Source organism: Paramormyrops kingsleyae, chromosome 15, assembly GCF_048594095.1.
Source record: "Paramormyrops kingsleyae isolate MSU_618 chromosome 15, PKINGS_0.4, whole genome shotgun sequence".
In the NCBI taxonomy this organism is placed as follows: Eukaryota; Metazoa; Chordata; class Actinopteri; order Osteoglossiformes; family Mormyridae; genus Paramormyrops; species Paramormyrops kingsleyae.
In genome coordinates, this window is record NC_132811.1 from 9,225,600 (window position 1) to 9,239,789 (window position 14,190).

Below are 14,190 nucleotides of genomic sequence, written 5' to 3' on the forward strand. Positions count from 1 at the left end.
TTTCTTAAAAATCACACACACACACTGACCATGAATACAGTCACTGTAAAATGCATTTGATCTCTTCTTATTATCATGAACTGTTGATTGAAAAATGAGATGTAAAAGGCTTTTTTCATGTAGGAATTATTCTACTTTCCGGCTGCTTTCTATGATTGCAAAAATATTTAGTTTTATAAAATGTGTCACTCTGCGACTTTATAACATATTAGCTAGCTGACCATTTTCTTCTAATGTTGGTGCAGCTCACAGAATAGTGTTTGTAAAAGCTGATTAAAGAACAGCACAGGAAGGGCAAGGTTGGAGGAAACAGGAAAACTGATGTAAGGAAATGGCGAACGTCATCAGACTGAAGGTTTCAGCTAAAAGCAGTCCTCGTCCAACCTGAGTATGGAGTCTTTTCTAAAGTTCCCAATGAAACTTGTACTTTTAGCTGGTAAGTAAGCTTTTGCTACATTCAAGATGTATCAGCTGAATGTAACTGTATGTTGGGCACCATAGTAGTATCATTTTCTTTCTATTGACAAACAGGAAGTACGCAGAAAGCAAGATGCCTTGAAATAGCTGTTTCGCTTTTTAAAGAATATATTTCTTTGCATTAGATCATTATTAGTTCATTATTATAATTTGAATACCAATTGCTCAAATTGTAGCCATTTTAGCCTGTATATTGTGTTTATCAGTGTTTTTGCTTCTGAGTGACATGCTTATGTTTATCATTTTTCCGATTAGCATGGCTTTCTCTTCTCCTGGACCCATGCAAATTTTCTGACTTCTGCAAAAAATGTCTTAAGGAGGCAACGTGTCAAACTAATAATGGTTCAGAAGTATGCCTTTGTAAAATTGGATATACTGGTGATGGGATAAGTTTTTGTGCAGGTAAACGTTTCACCTTTTTTTCTTTTTTTTTTTTACCAATTTTATATGTCGGTATCTATAAATAATCTTGATCTATAATCGAACTGAAGATGTTTTGTCACCGTTTTGAAAATTGTTTAGAAAATCAGAAAACAACAGAGTTGTTGAATTATTAAGAGTGATGAACTGTAGATTTTTTACGGAATTTAATGTTACTGTTTAAATTCTAATAAAGTAAATCTTACTAAATGTACTAAATTTTTAAATGATATATGCATATCCGATAATGATGATTGTGTTCGTCCATCATTGTTTCTTGTGTTCTGCATCGATTTCTTGTGTTGTCCTATAAAATGAATACTATGTTTCTATTACTGATACACAAATATGCACCTAATTAGAGTATAAGAAGTAGCCAGTCTGTGAATTCCTTTTTCATGTAATATGACCAACAACAACAACAATAATAATAAGACAATAATAATAAGGACAATTTCATTTTATTATTATTATTATTATTATTATTATGTTGTTGTTGTTGTTGTTATTGCTGTTATTGTTGTTGTTACAAATAACTGTTAAACTGTTGGTTCCCACATCATAAGCACAAATTAGGCTTCTGTTTAGTCATTACTATTTGACTGTCACAGATTTTGTATATCTTCTAAGACAACTTTTGAAATCATTCTTAGAAGTACTGACAAGCTTATTAGACTTCGAAAAATAACGTTATTATAATTACAACATTTTTCATCTGAGTATTTATTTTATAGGATACTTAACACAATCCTTAGCCACTTTTCATTTTCACTGGTTTCACTTATTTATGTCTATATGGGATAAACCCTCCTGTATTATACGTGCAGCTAGGAGTTAATTGTTCTAGATCATTTAGGCAGGGAAGTTAAGCTTCCAGTTCTCACTTCTATAGATATAATTGTAAACATCATTAATAAAATATAATTAGTTTTCCCATTCCATGTGTAAATGCATTAATAATCTTTTTATTGTTAGTTTTTATTTTGGTGAAACTTACAGTATTAGTTTAATTTAGCCTTATACAGCTTAAAGTTCTGTAAGAAAACTAAATAATTACTGGATAGTGGGGCATTTAATTAAGTAATGAGAATGAATGTATTTAGTGCTGTAAAAACTGAAATATGGTTTAGGCATTAAACTGTGAAGGTTCAGCAGACAAAGCTTAGAATCTTCCTGTTATTTAAATTAGTGAGCAAAGTGTCATATGTTTCCTGTAGGCGTGTATACTATTTAGGAAAAGATTGAGCTGTAGGAGATCAAGAAACTACGTCTCATAGAGAAAAGGAAAAGAGCACCCACAATATTTTGAAAAATCTTAGTATATTTAATGGTACATTTTGAAAATGTGTTGTCATACGTAACTTTAGGATAAGGCAGTGCCTAATAACATGAAAAATAAACCAGCCAGCTTGGTGGCTCAATGGTTAGTATTAGCTACCTAGCTTTTTATGGCTATGCTCCAAACATCCTGAGATAAACTGGGTGTCCCCTCCCCCGTGCCCTGTGCTTCCTGGGATAAGCTCCAGGCACACGGGGACCCTATACTATTCAAGCAAATTTAGGATTATACCAGTGAAACTAAATAGACTCTAGTTATACCTGTTTCAAATCTGATTGAACACAATCGAATTTCGTATATTGAAAGTATAAACAATCTGACTGAAATATGCATATTTTACATTATCTATATTTATTTGTTTTTATCTTGTACTCTTTACTATATAATATGTGTCTTAAATTTAAGTTACTAGATTTAAGTTTTCTTGTTTAAACTACTTTTTGAAATGCTGTATGAAAGTGATGGCAGTTGAAAATAGAAAGTGGAGCTTTTCTTTTCAGCTTAAAAGTGGCTTTCAAAAGGAGTAAGTTTATTTAAACATTTAATGAAGACCTAGGTGTGGAATTTAGGACAAATTTCCTGAGAACACTTTGCCTCCCACTTACGGATGCAGAGGATGTCCCTTACGGGACAGGGTTTTTCCACAAGAAGCGGGGAAGTTGATGAGTGCTGTACACATAGGATAAAACCACTATTTTTAAATATTTCGGGGAAATAATGAGCATTTTTTGCTGATCAAATTAAATCTCATAAAAGTTAGAATGATGAAATATTCCAGGAAAAAGAGACTTAAATATTTACAATAAGCTGTATAATCATCAGTGAAATTGGTAATATTTCATAATTTAGACAAAGATTCATGTTGTAAGATGAAGAATACTTATGTTAATTATGTTTTATTTTAATTATTATGTTTTTAATGTTCAGAGATATGTTAAACGATGGTTACAGAGATTTCAGATTCCCTGCAGAGATTTGTTTTCAAGGTATCTGTGGTTAATTTTCAATGATGATTTCTCATGAGAAGAATCAGAGAAATGTAAAAATTTTATACTGTGGTGGTCTGTATTATATTTTCTTCTTCTTCTTCTTCCTATCATGATCATCATCATTATCATTATTGTTGTTGCTTTGTTGTTGCTGTTGTTGTCGATACTAATGTTATATACTAATGTTGTTCTTGTGTTTCATTTTTGTAACAAACAGTCCACCAGTTAACTCTCAACTGGAGCCATAATTTTTATTTTGTTTTATAATTAACATTATGGTATATTAGTCATTTCAAGGTAGGAAACACAACCATGTGACCTGAGTGGAATTTGGACTATTGTTCTGTTCAAAAACAATGTCCTGGGAGGGGAGTGGGGGGGGGGGGGGGGAGGAAAGAAAAAAAAAGAAGAAGAACAAAAAAGAACTTGACAGACGAGTCAAACACACCGTTTGGCCTATGTGTATGGAAACTAGGGACAAGTGGCTCTAATTTGTGTGCATAACATGCATCTCTAAATATCTATCTAGGATGATGTGATGGGCATCTATATTGAACTTCATCTATTAATGCATTTTTCTGTTTATTACGTGGTAGGAACTAGATTGCCCTACAATTTGATAAAAACCTGTAACTTTTTACCTTGTTGGGGCATTTTTTTGGTCTCCACAAGGATAAACTCATTTTTATTTTTTGCAGTCAAAAAACTAAAAATGTCAAAAGTATCATATTTCAGTATCAGAGAGAGAGAGAGAGAGAGAGAGAGAGAGAGATTCCCCTGCTTTGTGCTCTATACTGTTCTCTTACTGGATAAGTAGTTGTAGAATGGATGGATAGACATTGTCTATTAATATTAATACACATGTGAACACTCTGCATTCTTTGGCTTCTATTGTAATTGTTCTGTTTACTGTTTTAATCACAGATGACAATGAATGCGAAAATGTCACAGGCATCTGTGGTAAAAATGCGTATTGCAGCAACATTCAAGGGAGCTACTTCTGCACATGTACACCTGGCTACAAATCCACTGGGACAGAAAACTTTCAAACAAATGATGATACACATTGTGTTGGTAATTTATCACCTGTTTTATATACTTTTCAATGTGCGTTGTGGCATAGATTTCAATGTTTGCATAAGGCGAATGTCAGCTTTATTAGTGAGATTTCACAAATAAATAAGCCTCACAATGCAATGCAATGTAGATAATTATCTAGTAATGAAAATGTAAATGCAGTAATGAAATCTTTCATTATCCTTTTGTGTGTTTTGGTCTGTGGTTATCTGCAGATATTGATGAAATGATCTGAGAGTCTCTGGCCCCTAACTCCCATTGCGTCAACGTTGCCGGATCTTATAGCCGCTCTTATCTGTGGCGAAATACAGATACTAAACAATTTGCACCCAAAAATGGCATTTACTGCACAGATGAGCTTCTAGAAAAACTCAAATTAATGCCTTTTCCAAAAGAAATATCCTATATTTAGGGAAACACTAATAAAGTTTCTACAACACTTATTGTATGTTACTCATAATGTATTGCAAGAACAATATGTGGTTTTGGAGTATAGGAATCCACGCTCATGTTCAATACTATGTAGCTATATTGCTTCCCAATATTACCCTGTTCCTGCCTAGTAGTCAATTTAAAAAAACTGTCTTGTTCCACTGGGGTTGCTCAGTTTGTTTTGAACTTTTTTTGTTTTTTACAGAAATTCCAAAGACGATGTGTCACTTGAATGACAAATGTGTCTCCCAGATGGTCAATAAAACACTACAAAGTGTAAGTACAGAGCATCATAATTACAAAGTTATTAGTATTATTTTATTATTTTTTTAACTGGGTCTACCAATTAAAGTCAAGCAACAAATTTCACTGGCTTTACTTTTATTCAATTTGATTAAGCTGTTGATCGGCATAATCATTCAAAACCTGCACTATTAAACCAGATTTGTAATGATAAAGAAATTTACCCTTGCAATCCATTATGGTTTTATTACATTCCTCAGTAAAATTGAAGATGAGAATTGATTGATAATCAAATACATTTATTTAAAACAATCCTTAATATCTAATGGCTCAAAGATGGACATAGGGATAGGAGTAACCTCTCTTTGTAACTTATGGAGGGGTAGGATTACTGTGTAAAGTAAATCACTGCTATATTTAACCCAATGGGATCCAGTTTACACTAACCAGTTATTGACATCTTAATAATCCCACGTTGTGTTTTCACACCTTGTTTCACCAATTACTACAAAAAATTGCTAATTCAATATAAATTAATTTAAATAATTAATAGGTCTGCTACTCAACTGAAAAGTAATAAAATAAAAACATTTTGAGAAATACCCATTTAGGTATTTTTAGTTTAATGCAATGAAAAAAAGTTTGGGTTTTTTTACCTGTATTTCAGTGTGTAGTTAAATTAACACTTGAGAAAAGCATAAATAATTAAACATTGACTGAAATCATGACCAGTGTACTCTGTAACCCTCTAGGACTGAATCCATTTTGAACTGTAATAACAGGATAGTGAATGAACCATCTGGCTCTTATGATGTGCCTCTAGGTGTGATTTTATTTCAGGATAATGACTTCAATAATAATTTGATTGTTTAAGTAATCAATGATGTTTAGTGCAGTAATTTAATTAAGTGAGACATGTTCCGTGCATTAACTTCATTTAATTTATTCAATGTCTAGATGAGTGGCAATAAAAGTCCCCTACCACTGCTGAAAGAAATCAGAAAACAAACTTCGGAGGAGCTGACACCAGTCGATATCATTTCATATGTGGAGGTCTTATCTCAATCCCTGCCATTGTTATCTGTTGTGAATGACACCAGTGCTAATGTGGACGCTTCTACTAATGAAACAATAAAAGTAAGTTTTACTATTCATTTTTACAATTTCTTTTTATATTAAAAAAAAAGTCTAAACACACGTTGATTATGTTGGCAATAGTTTAATTACGAATTTCATATATGAATGTATGCGAATTATATGAATGTATAACTGTATATGTTAATATACATGAATTCATTTTTACCAAAATTGTTTCTTATTGATAGGTCTTTGTAAACACAGTAAACAATATTGTTGAAAACAATGCATGGTATAACATAACAGAGGTGAATCAAGAACAGACCATTACAAAACTATTGCATACTGTGGAAGAAGCAACACTGAGCATTTCTAAAAATTACAAAACTGCAACAGAAGTGGAAGTCAATACAAGCCACTTAGGTAAGAATACTTATTCAAAAAGCTCATATAAACAGATTTTAGAGCTACTAGAATATTTGATCTATGTTCCTCGTATAATCTGCTCAACTGGTAGTACTTTATACATATTTTTATGTATTATGTTATTTTTAATTTACCTCTTTTTATACTATAATATAGTTTGTATTTTTTTTTTTCATTTGTAGCCCTTAAGCTATGTGCTTTTGAAACACAACACAATAAGCAACTGAACCTTCAAGCTAATCTGGGAGGAGATTCCATTAAGTTGCAATCTGCAGAAACAAAAGTCAATGGTAGGTTGAATACTTTAATGTTGCTGCTGCTTTGTAATTGGTTTGAAAATTAGTTTAGCAGGTATTTTTTATATTTTTATATTGTACTGCTGATGATGTTGAAGAGGCATAATTTTATAGAGTGATGGTTTATAGTGTGATGCCCTTCATTAGACTATACTGATCATTATATTAAAAGACATTTTTAAATTGTTGTAATGCAATTATTCATTTATTCACTATAGACTTCTTTACAACTGTTTATGTATAGTGCGTGTCAGGGTAACTTAATCTCTTTCTTTCTCAGAAAACGTCTCTGTGGTTTTTCTTCGTTACACAAGCATTAGCAATCTTTTGAAAAACAGCAAAGACAAACTCGTGCAGGAGTATAAACAACATTCAGAAGCCGAAGATTTTACTGTGAACTCTCAAGTTGTAGCAGTTGCCCTAAAACCAGCAAACGTCTATGAGCTTGATGTTGTAACATTTTCCTTAAAACACTCTGAAGTAAGTGTAAAAAATGAAGTGTGATAAGTGTATTTAGTGTTTATTTATGGTAACACTTTCAATGAATGTAATATCTATAAGGATCTATGAAAACATTCTTTACACATTATAGTGCATTCATAAAGCATGGCTATAAATATTCATAAAAGGTACTGTATAATAGCCATGTTTATAATGCATTATGAATGCTTAATGGAGCTCTCATCTATAATACAATATAGATACCTTTCTAATGCAGTACAAAGCATTCTTAATTCTTAATATAATGCATTATAATGTAGAGCTTCATTGGAGCTTATGAAGTGTTATAATCGACATTAAAATGCCTTTTAACTGTCAGCAGAAGATGCTGTAATGCTTTATTAATTTGTATATCAACCATTATAAGGCACTATGAAGGCATCTTTAATGCATGCTAGATGAAATTTTCATTTAAAGTGTTACCATAAAAACAGTAACACCGCTTCAGTTCCCAAACCCCTCCTCAGCCATTACATGGATTTGTTACATTTTATCACAAGCTCACTTAATTTATTAATTTAACTAGATTAAAAATTCAGTGAGGTATTGATTATCCATACAAGGCGCCCGAGTGGTCAACAGGTGCTCAAATACTGGGGTGATATTAAGAGAAGTTTTGAAATGGTGAAGCTAACACTATTTGACAGGCATCGTAGCAAAGTTTTACACCAACAGGGAGATTATTTAATCATTTTCTATGACTGCCTAAGGCTGTATATATATATATTTACACCACAAACCAAAACATATCATTTTAACTTTTTATTTATTAATTTATTCCATTTCTTTATTTATTTGTACTTTCATTTATACAGCCATTTGACTCTGACCGTCATTCTGTGAAATGTGCATTCTGGAAGTACTCAGAGTCAATGAGGGGCCACTGGGCCACAGATGGTTGCAAATACATTCATGTCAACACATCCCACACCACCTGCAGCTGTAATCACATGACCCACTTTGCCATCCTGATGTCTTCTGGACGTTCCGAAGTAAGCTTAGACATTTCATATGCATCCTCCAAAGACTGGTTTTGTTTTGTGTTTCTAAGTCTAATTCCATCCATCCATTAAATTTCTGAAACTGCTTGTCCTATTGAGGGTCGTGGGGGGTCCCTATTCCGTATTCTAAGTAGAGCCTCATGTTACATGTATTTAATGAACTGTTTTTAATAGTAATTCTGTTTAGCAGTGCTCTGATGCATCTTTTTTTATGATTATGCAAACCTGACTGTTGTTGTTGTTTATTTTGCAGGTAACAGACCACTTGAATATTCTGACCAGACTTACCCAACTCGGAATGATAATATCCATCATATGTCTCTCTATGTGCATTTTTACTTTCTGGTTCTTCAGTGAAATACAGAGCACCAGAACAACTATTCACAAAAACCTTTGCTGCAGTCTCTTCATGGCTGAATTCATATTTTTAGTTGGAATTAATATGAGCAACCATAAAGTGAGCACCGTTCTTAGCTTAATCATGAAATGTTTGTTCTATATCCACAGCATTATATCCATGGTATTCTTTCATAGCACACATCTATAGCTCTCAAATTTCATATATCTATCTATCAATCCATCCATCCATCCATTTAATGGTCACAAGTCACGGTGTGCCTGTAAAGTGATATTTTGCTTTATATTAAAAAAGTTGGTTATGAGATGTTTCAAGGACAAACAAGCTGCAGTTTGATCATATTGCCTTTTTTACTTTTCTGTTTCTCCTTAGCACTTCTGCTCCATCGTTGCCATGCTGTTGCATTACTTCTTTTTAGCTGCATTCGCCTGGATGTGCATCGAGGGAATTCATCTCTATCTGATAGTCGTTGGCGTCATTTACAATAAGGGTTTCTTGCATCGCAACTTCTACATCTTTGGCTATGGGAGCCCTGCTGTTGTGGTAGCAATTTCTGCGACTCTCGGTTACAAATACTATGGTACTAAAAAAGCGTAAGTGAAATTTTGCAGGCCTACATTTAAATAATCCCCAACAGTTTTATAGGATTGTAGTGGTAAGGAACATGTTTATTTTGCAGGTGTTGGTTAAGTACAGAGAACAATTTTATATGGAGTTTTATTGGACCAGCCTGTTTAATTATTCTGGTAAGAAATTAATCCTGTATTTCTGGCAGTCAGGAAAATAAATTTAAATAAACATGAATAAATCAATCTATAAGTAATTCTAATGCCTTATATTTTCTATGCTTATTATTATTATTTACAATTAATCAATTTATGCATGTGTTGCATGTCTAATTATGAAATAATCTTGCCTAAGGTTAATCTCTTGGCTTTTGGAGTGATCATGTATAAAGTGTATCGTCACACTGCTATAAAGAAGCCTGAAATTAGCCACTACGAAAATATCAGGTAACACAGTTTCTCTGCTTTCACCTAATGTTCATTTCAAGCATTTTTATATTTATCATAGAGTCCCAGTTCTTCTGTAATTATGGCTATATGCGAAAAGCTAGCCAAGCTAACACGCTAAAAGAAGCTGTTGGGAATTCATATTTTTTTTCTATTTCAGAAAATGCATTACTGTGGCTGCTACGTTGTATGGTATTGTCTGATACAATCAGTTCTGTATAAATGCAGAACATGTCTTGCACCTTGTTTCATGACACAATGTTTCCCCCTTCAGGTCATGTGCTAGGGGAGCCCTCGCTCTCTTATTCGTCCTTGGCGCCACTTGGACCTTCGGTGTCCTTCACATCCTTCAAGAAACCACTGTCACTGCATATCTGTTCACCATCTGCAACACTTTCCAAGGGATGTTCATCTTCATCTTCCTTTGTGTGTTATCCAGAAAGGTAACCGTTCTTCCCATTCAGTTTGCAGTCAAGTTTGTTGGCATATGAATGCAGTCATTCAGTAGTGAAAAAGGTTTTTTTTTAATGCCACATTCACCCTTTGCTTACTGCACAAATTTATTTAAATATGACATTTTTCAAAAATATTTCAATAAATTGCAATAAGTTATGGTAATTAATACATATGCATTTGGAAAATCCAACTTAATATTACTTTTGCCAAGCTGTGATAGAGATTCCTGTCAGGATACCTATAAAAGCTACATTAAAACACACACACACACACACACACACCGCCACCACCAACAACAACAAAAAGTAACTACTGTAGAAGTTGCATAGTGGCATGTCTTCTTATCTAATGGATATTTCAATTTTTACGAAAAATAGACAAAAATAGATATAGACAAAATTAAAGCTAGATTATATATGTCTAGCTGTGCTGTAACACTTCTCTGTGAATTGGGTCTCCTATTTCAATTGTGTTTATGACTTCCGGCCTCCTATGACTGTGCTTGCTCTTTGTTAGCCCAGAGGTCTGGGGAGAGTAATTAATGACCCGAATCCATTAGATAAATTCATCTTCCAGCAAGCGCAGCAGAGAGCTTTGAATAAGTAACTCCCATTCTACCCTGTTAAACCTCTGTCTGCCAACTAATGAGAGACAACCGGAGCTCTCATTTGTGTGTGGCCATACCTCCCGATAATGTAGTCAATAAAAAAGTATCTCATCACTAAAACCTGTTTTAGTGTGAATGGGGTTTCTACTATTCTATACTAATTAAAGTATTTTTAAAACTTAGACTTTGTGTTTTTCTATTTTAACTAATCTGTTGATATGGTTTTATAATTTGAATTAAAATGCATAACTGTTATATGAGAATAATGAAGCGCATTCTGTTTCTAGGCCTGAAAGTGCAAGTAAAATTACCAGCCAAGCTAAGGATAGCTTTTATATAAAAAATAAGAGATATTATACAAAATGCCTGGTAGAATTTTCAAAGAATATGAAACCACTTATGTTAAGAATAGCTTCAGCCATTAAAGGATTAATCAAGCTAAGGTCATTACTCTTTATTGAAGTGAAATGATTAGATTAAACAATATGTATTGTGAGTCCTTATCTAGAACAGCCTTAGAAAAAAAAAAAACATTGAACATCTCAATCAAGTCAAATTTAATTAAAAGCTTAACTAGTACAAAACACTGCCTAGAATTCCCCATTCCTTGATTTAGACCTTGGGGTGACTATAGACATAATAAAACTAAAAAGTGTACCAATTTTCTCTGACAGTCGCATATTCACTGACATGAATTCCATGCAAAATATTTGACGGATAATAGAGTGGTATTTTATCTGCACATCTTAATACCCTACTTTGTGAATTACTCGTAACATTAATATCAACAATACCAAAATGTTTAAACCATTATTTTAAATGTATTGTGCAGGTAGACATCTAAACTGAATTCCTCTTGTCTATTTCAGATAAAGTTTCACTGCTAGTGAAATTGTTAAATGTGCCGGAAAATTTTATTTATGCTTTATTTTGTTTATCGTTAAGGTTGGCACAGTGGCTCACATTGCCGCACTGCACTGTTTCCTCCCAGCTCCACCTCTGGGAGTTTGAATCCTTCCCCTCATAGCTCTGTCTCTGTGTGTGTTTCCTTCCGCAGTTCAAAACATACAGTTAGGTGCACTGGTGTCTCTAAATTACTGGCAGTGCATGACTGCATGTTCCACGACATCCAGGTTGTGTTCTCAGCTTCCTGGGACGGGCTTGAGCCTCACTATAGCCCAGAACTGGATAAGGGGCTGTGAAATGGATCATTGGCATGTGAACTGCCAGTGTTTTTTATTTTCATAAAACTCACCTTCTTTTTTCTGTTCCCTCTTCCAGATTCAAGAGGAGTACTACAGGCTGTTTAAAAATGTCCCTTGTTGCTTCGAGTGCCTCAGATAAACATTTCAGTATATATGGGCAGACCTGCTACTTGGAGTTAGCATTATTTATCTGTGCAATATCTATACCAATATCTAACCAAATAAAAATAAATAAATGTAATGTCTGATAAAATAAATTCCAGTATATGAAATCCAGTTGCAAATCACTTCAGCTGACACCCTTTTAACACTCATATTTAAATGTGGCTATGGTCATAATGACATATTTTCTTTTCTGTAATTTAATGTAAATTAGAATGCAAAGTGTAATGTATTTCAATGTATTGTATTGTTGAAATTCTGTAGCATGTACCCACCAGATGTACTGTACATAGCCACTAGACAAAGAGAGCTAATTCCTGTTTTTTCCTTTTTAATGAATTTTCTTTTTTATCTTTCCTGTTTTATACCACTATGAATGCCCTTTTTAAAGGGAATGATTGGTATAATCAAAAAATGTTAATTTAATGTATCTTTTAATTCTGTGAGCATTATGATCATTTGTACTTTTCAAATGACTTTTTCTAAATTAATTTTTTTTTAATTTACAGCTTAAAATAAATTGTATTTTTATATCCGAAAAACTATTACCTGTTATGAAGATGTATATATTTTTTATTGTAGGGTATAGCTAGATGAGAATTAGGGACATATTATAATCAACAAGTGGGTTGGGAAACCCATTAATTATTAAAGAATGTATTAGGCAAAATTAGTGGAACATGTTTGGGGAAGTGTCCATGTATTTAGGACGGTTTGTACAATGACTACTGCCTGTACAGTAGTAGGTTAAGTATCTGCCCTTATACAGGTATCTACAATAATTATGTAATTGGCAGTTAATACACAAATAATCCTTTAATTTTCAAAACATGTCTGACCAACATCTGTTGTACTAAATAGTTTTTCTTGTGAATATGCGAAGTCGATTGTTCATTCCTGATACAACAAAAGTTAACTCATAGACTCATAAATATTTCGGGCTCTTTTCCACCAGAGGCACATTCTCTTAGCAATCTCTTGGCATAATGTTTTTTTTTTGCACTAATGATTAGAGACACCAGGTTAATTTAGCAATTGCAACCAAAATATTCCAAATATTCCAAAGCACATGTGATAGATCAAAGAGCCAGTAATAACATAGAGCATATTACATTCCAAAATCTGTAATCTGAATGTCCAAATGTCACTGGACCAAACACTGCAATATGAAGAAAATCATCAAATAAAAACTGCAAGATGAAGAGGAAGGGACAAACACAGGACCAGGACAGTCAAGAAACAACCGTATGATACAAACACTCTATACCTGAAAACAAGGTGCTAATATACATCAGCAAAACTCTAGTTGCTGTTTGGAGAGACAGACCGCATGTGGCTTAATCCAAGCTTCACTGGACTCAGCTGGGACATGCATAGCTGTATTGCAGTGAAAAGAACAGCTTGCATTATGTGTATGTAGTAATAAATAAATATATATTTATATATACACACACACACAGTATATATATAATGATACATATATAATTAGACTTAATTGATCATATTTAATAGACTTCTAGATACAAAAATGCTGTTCTCAAGTAATTAAATAGATAAAAAAATATATTTTGTGATAATATATGCATAATTTATTGCTAGGCAAAACATATTTTATCAGTATAATCAACAATAAGTGATTCAACTTTATGTTCCCTAGATACCTTCATTGTGATATCTTATATTTATTGTTATTGCAAGACAAGAACGATTTACAGCATTTTTACAGAAAAAAAGCCCATACAGGTAGGAAAGTTCATATTATCAGTGGAACATGTGAAATTACACACAGTATTCCTGATCAAAATAAGGCAAATGCATTTGGACCATGACAACAACCAGATTATTACCCATCCTTCCATTTTCTACCTGCTTATCCTAGTCATTGTTTTGCTGGGGACCTGCACCTCATCGCAGACAGCAGACCAAAGTTGGGGTACATTCTAGAGGCAATGCCAGAATTACAATTGTCAGCAGTAATAACACTTATAAGAAATATTCAGAATCCGAACAATTGTTTCCTCCCAGATTGCTCATGACAACTACTTGTATACACAAGTGTTTGTATACACTTCAAAGTTTTTGTTTGTTCTCATAAGAACTGTAATATTCTA

The 14,190-nt window shown here is 33.2% G+C and overlaps 1 protein-coding gene across 1 annotated transcript; it reads left to right on the forward strand.

Annotated features, from left to right (window-relative positions):
• Positions 1 to 293: 293 nt before the first annotated feature.
• Positions 294 to 12,624, forward strand: adgrl4 (adhesion G protein-coupled receptor L4). Its single transcript, XM_023844309.2, has 15 exons — positions 294 to 436; positions 733 to 879; positions 4,150 to 4,299; positions 4,940 to 5,010; positions 5,935 to 6,114; positions 6,303 to 6,477; positions 6,663 to 6,770; positions 7,057 to 7,256; positions 8,093 to 8,269; positions 8,532 to 8,735; positions 9,009 to 9,229; positions 9,316 to 9,382; positions 9,558 to 9,649; positions 9,924 to 10,092; positions 11,994 to 12,624. The coding sequence occupies exons 1-15, from the start codon at positions 391 to 393 to the stop codon at positions 12,054 to 12,056; spliced, it is 2,070 nt and encodes a 689-aa protein (XP_023700077.1). The 5' UTR covers positions 294 to 390; the 3' UTR covers positions 12,057 to 12,624.
• Positions 12,625 to 14,190: the final 1,566 nt, after the last annotated feature.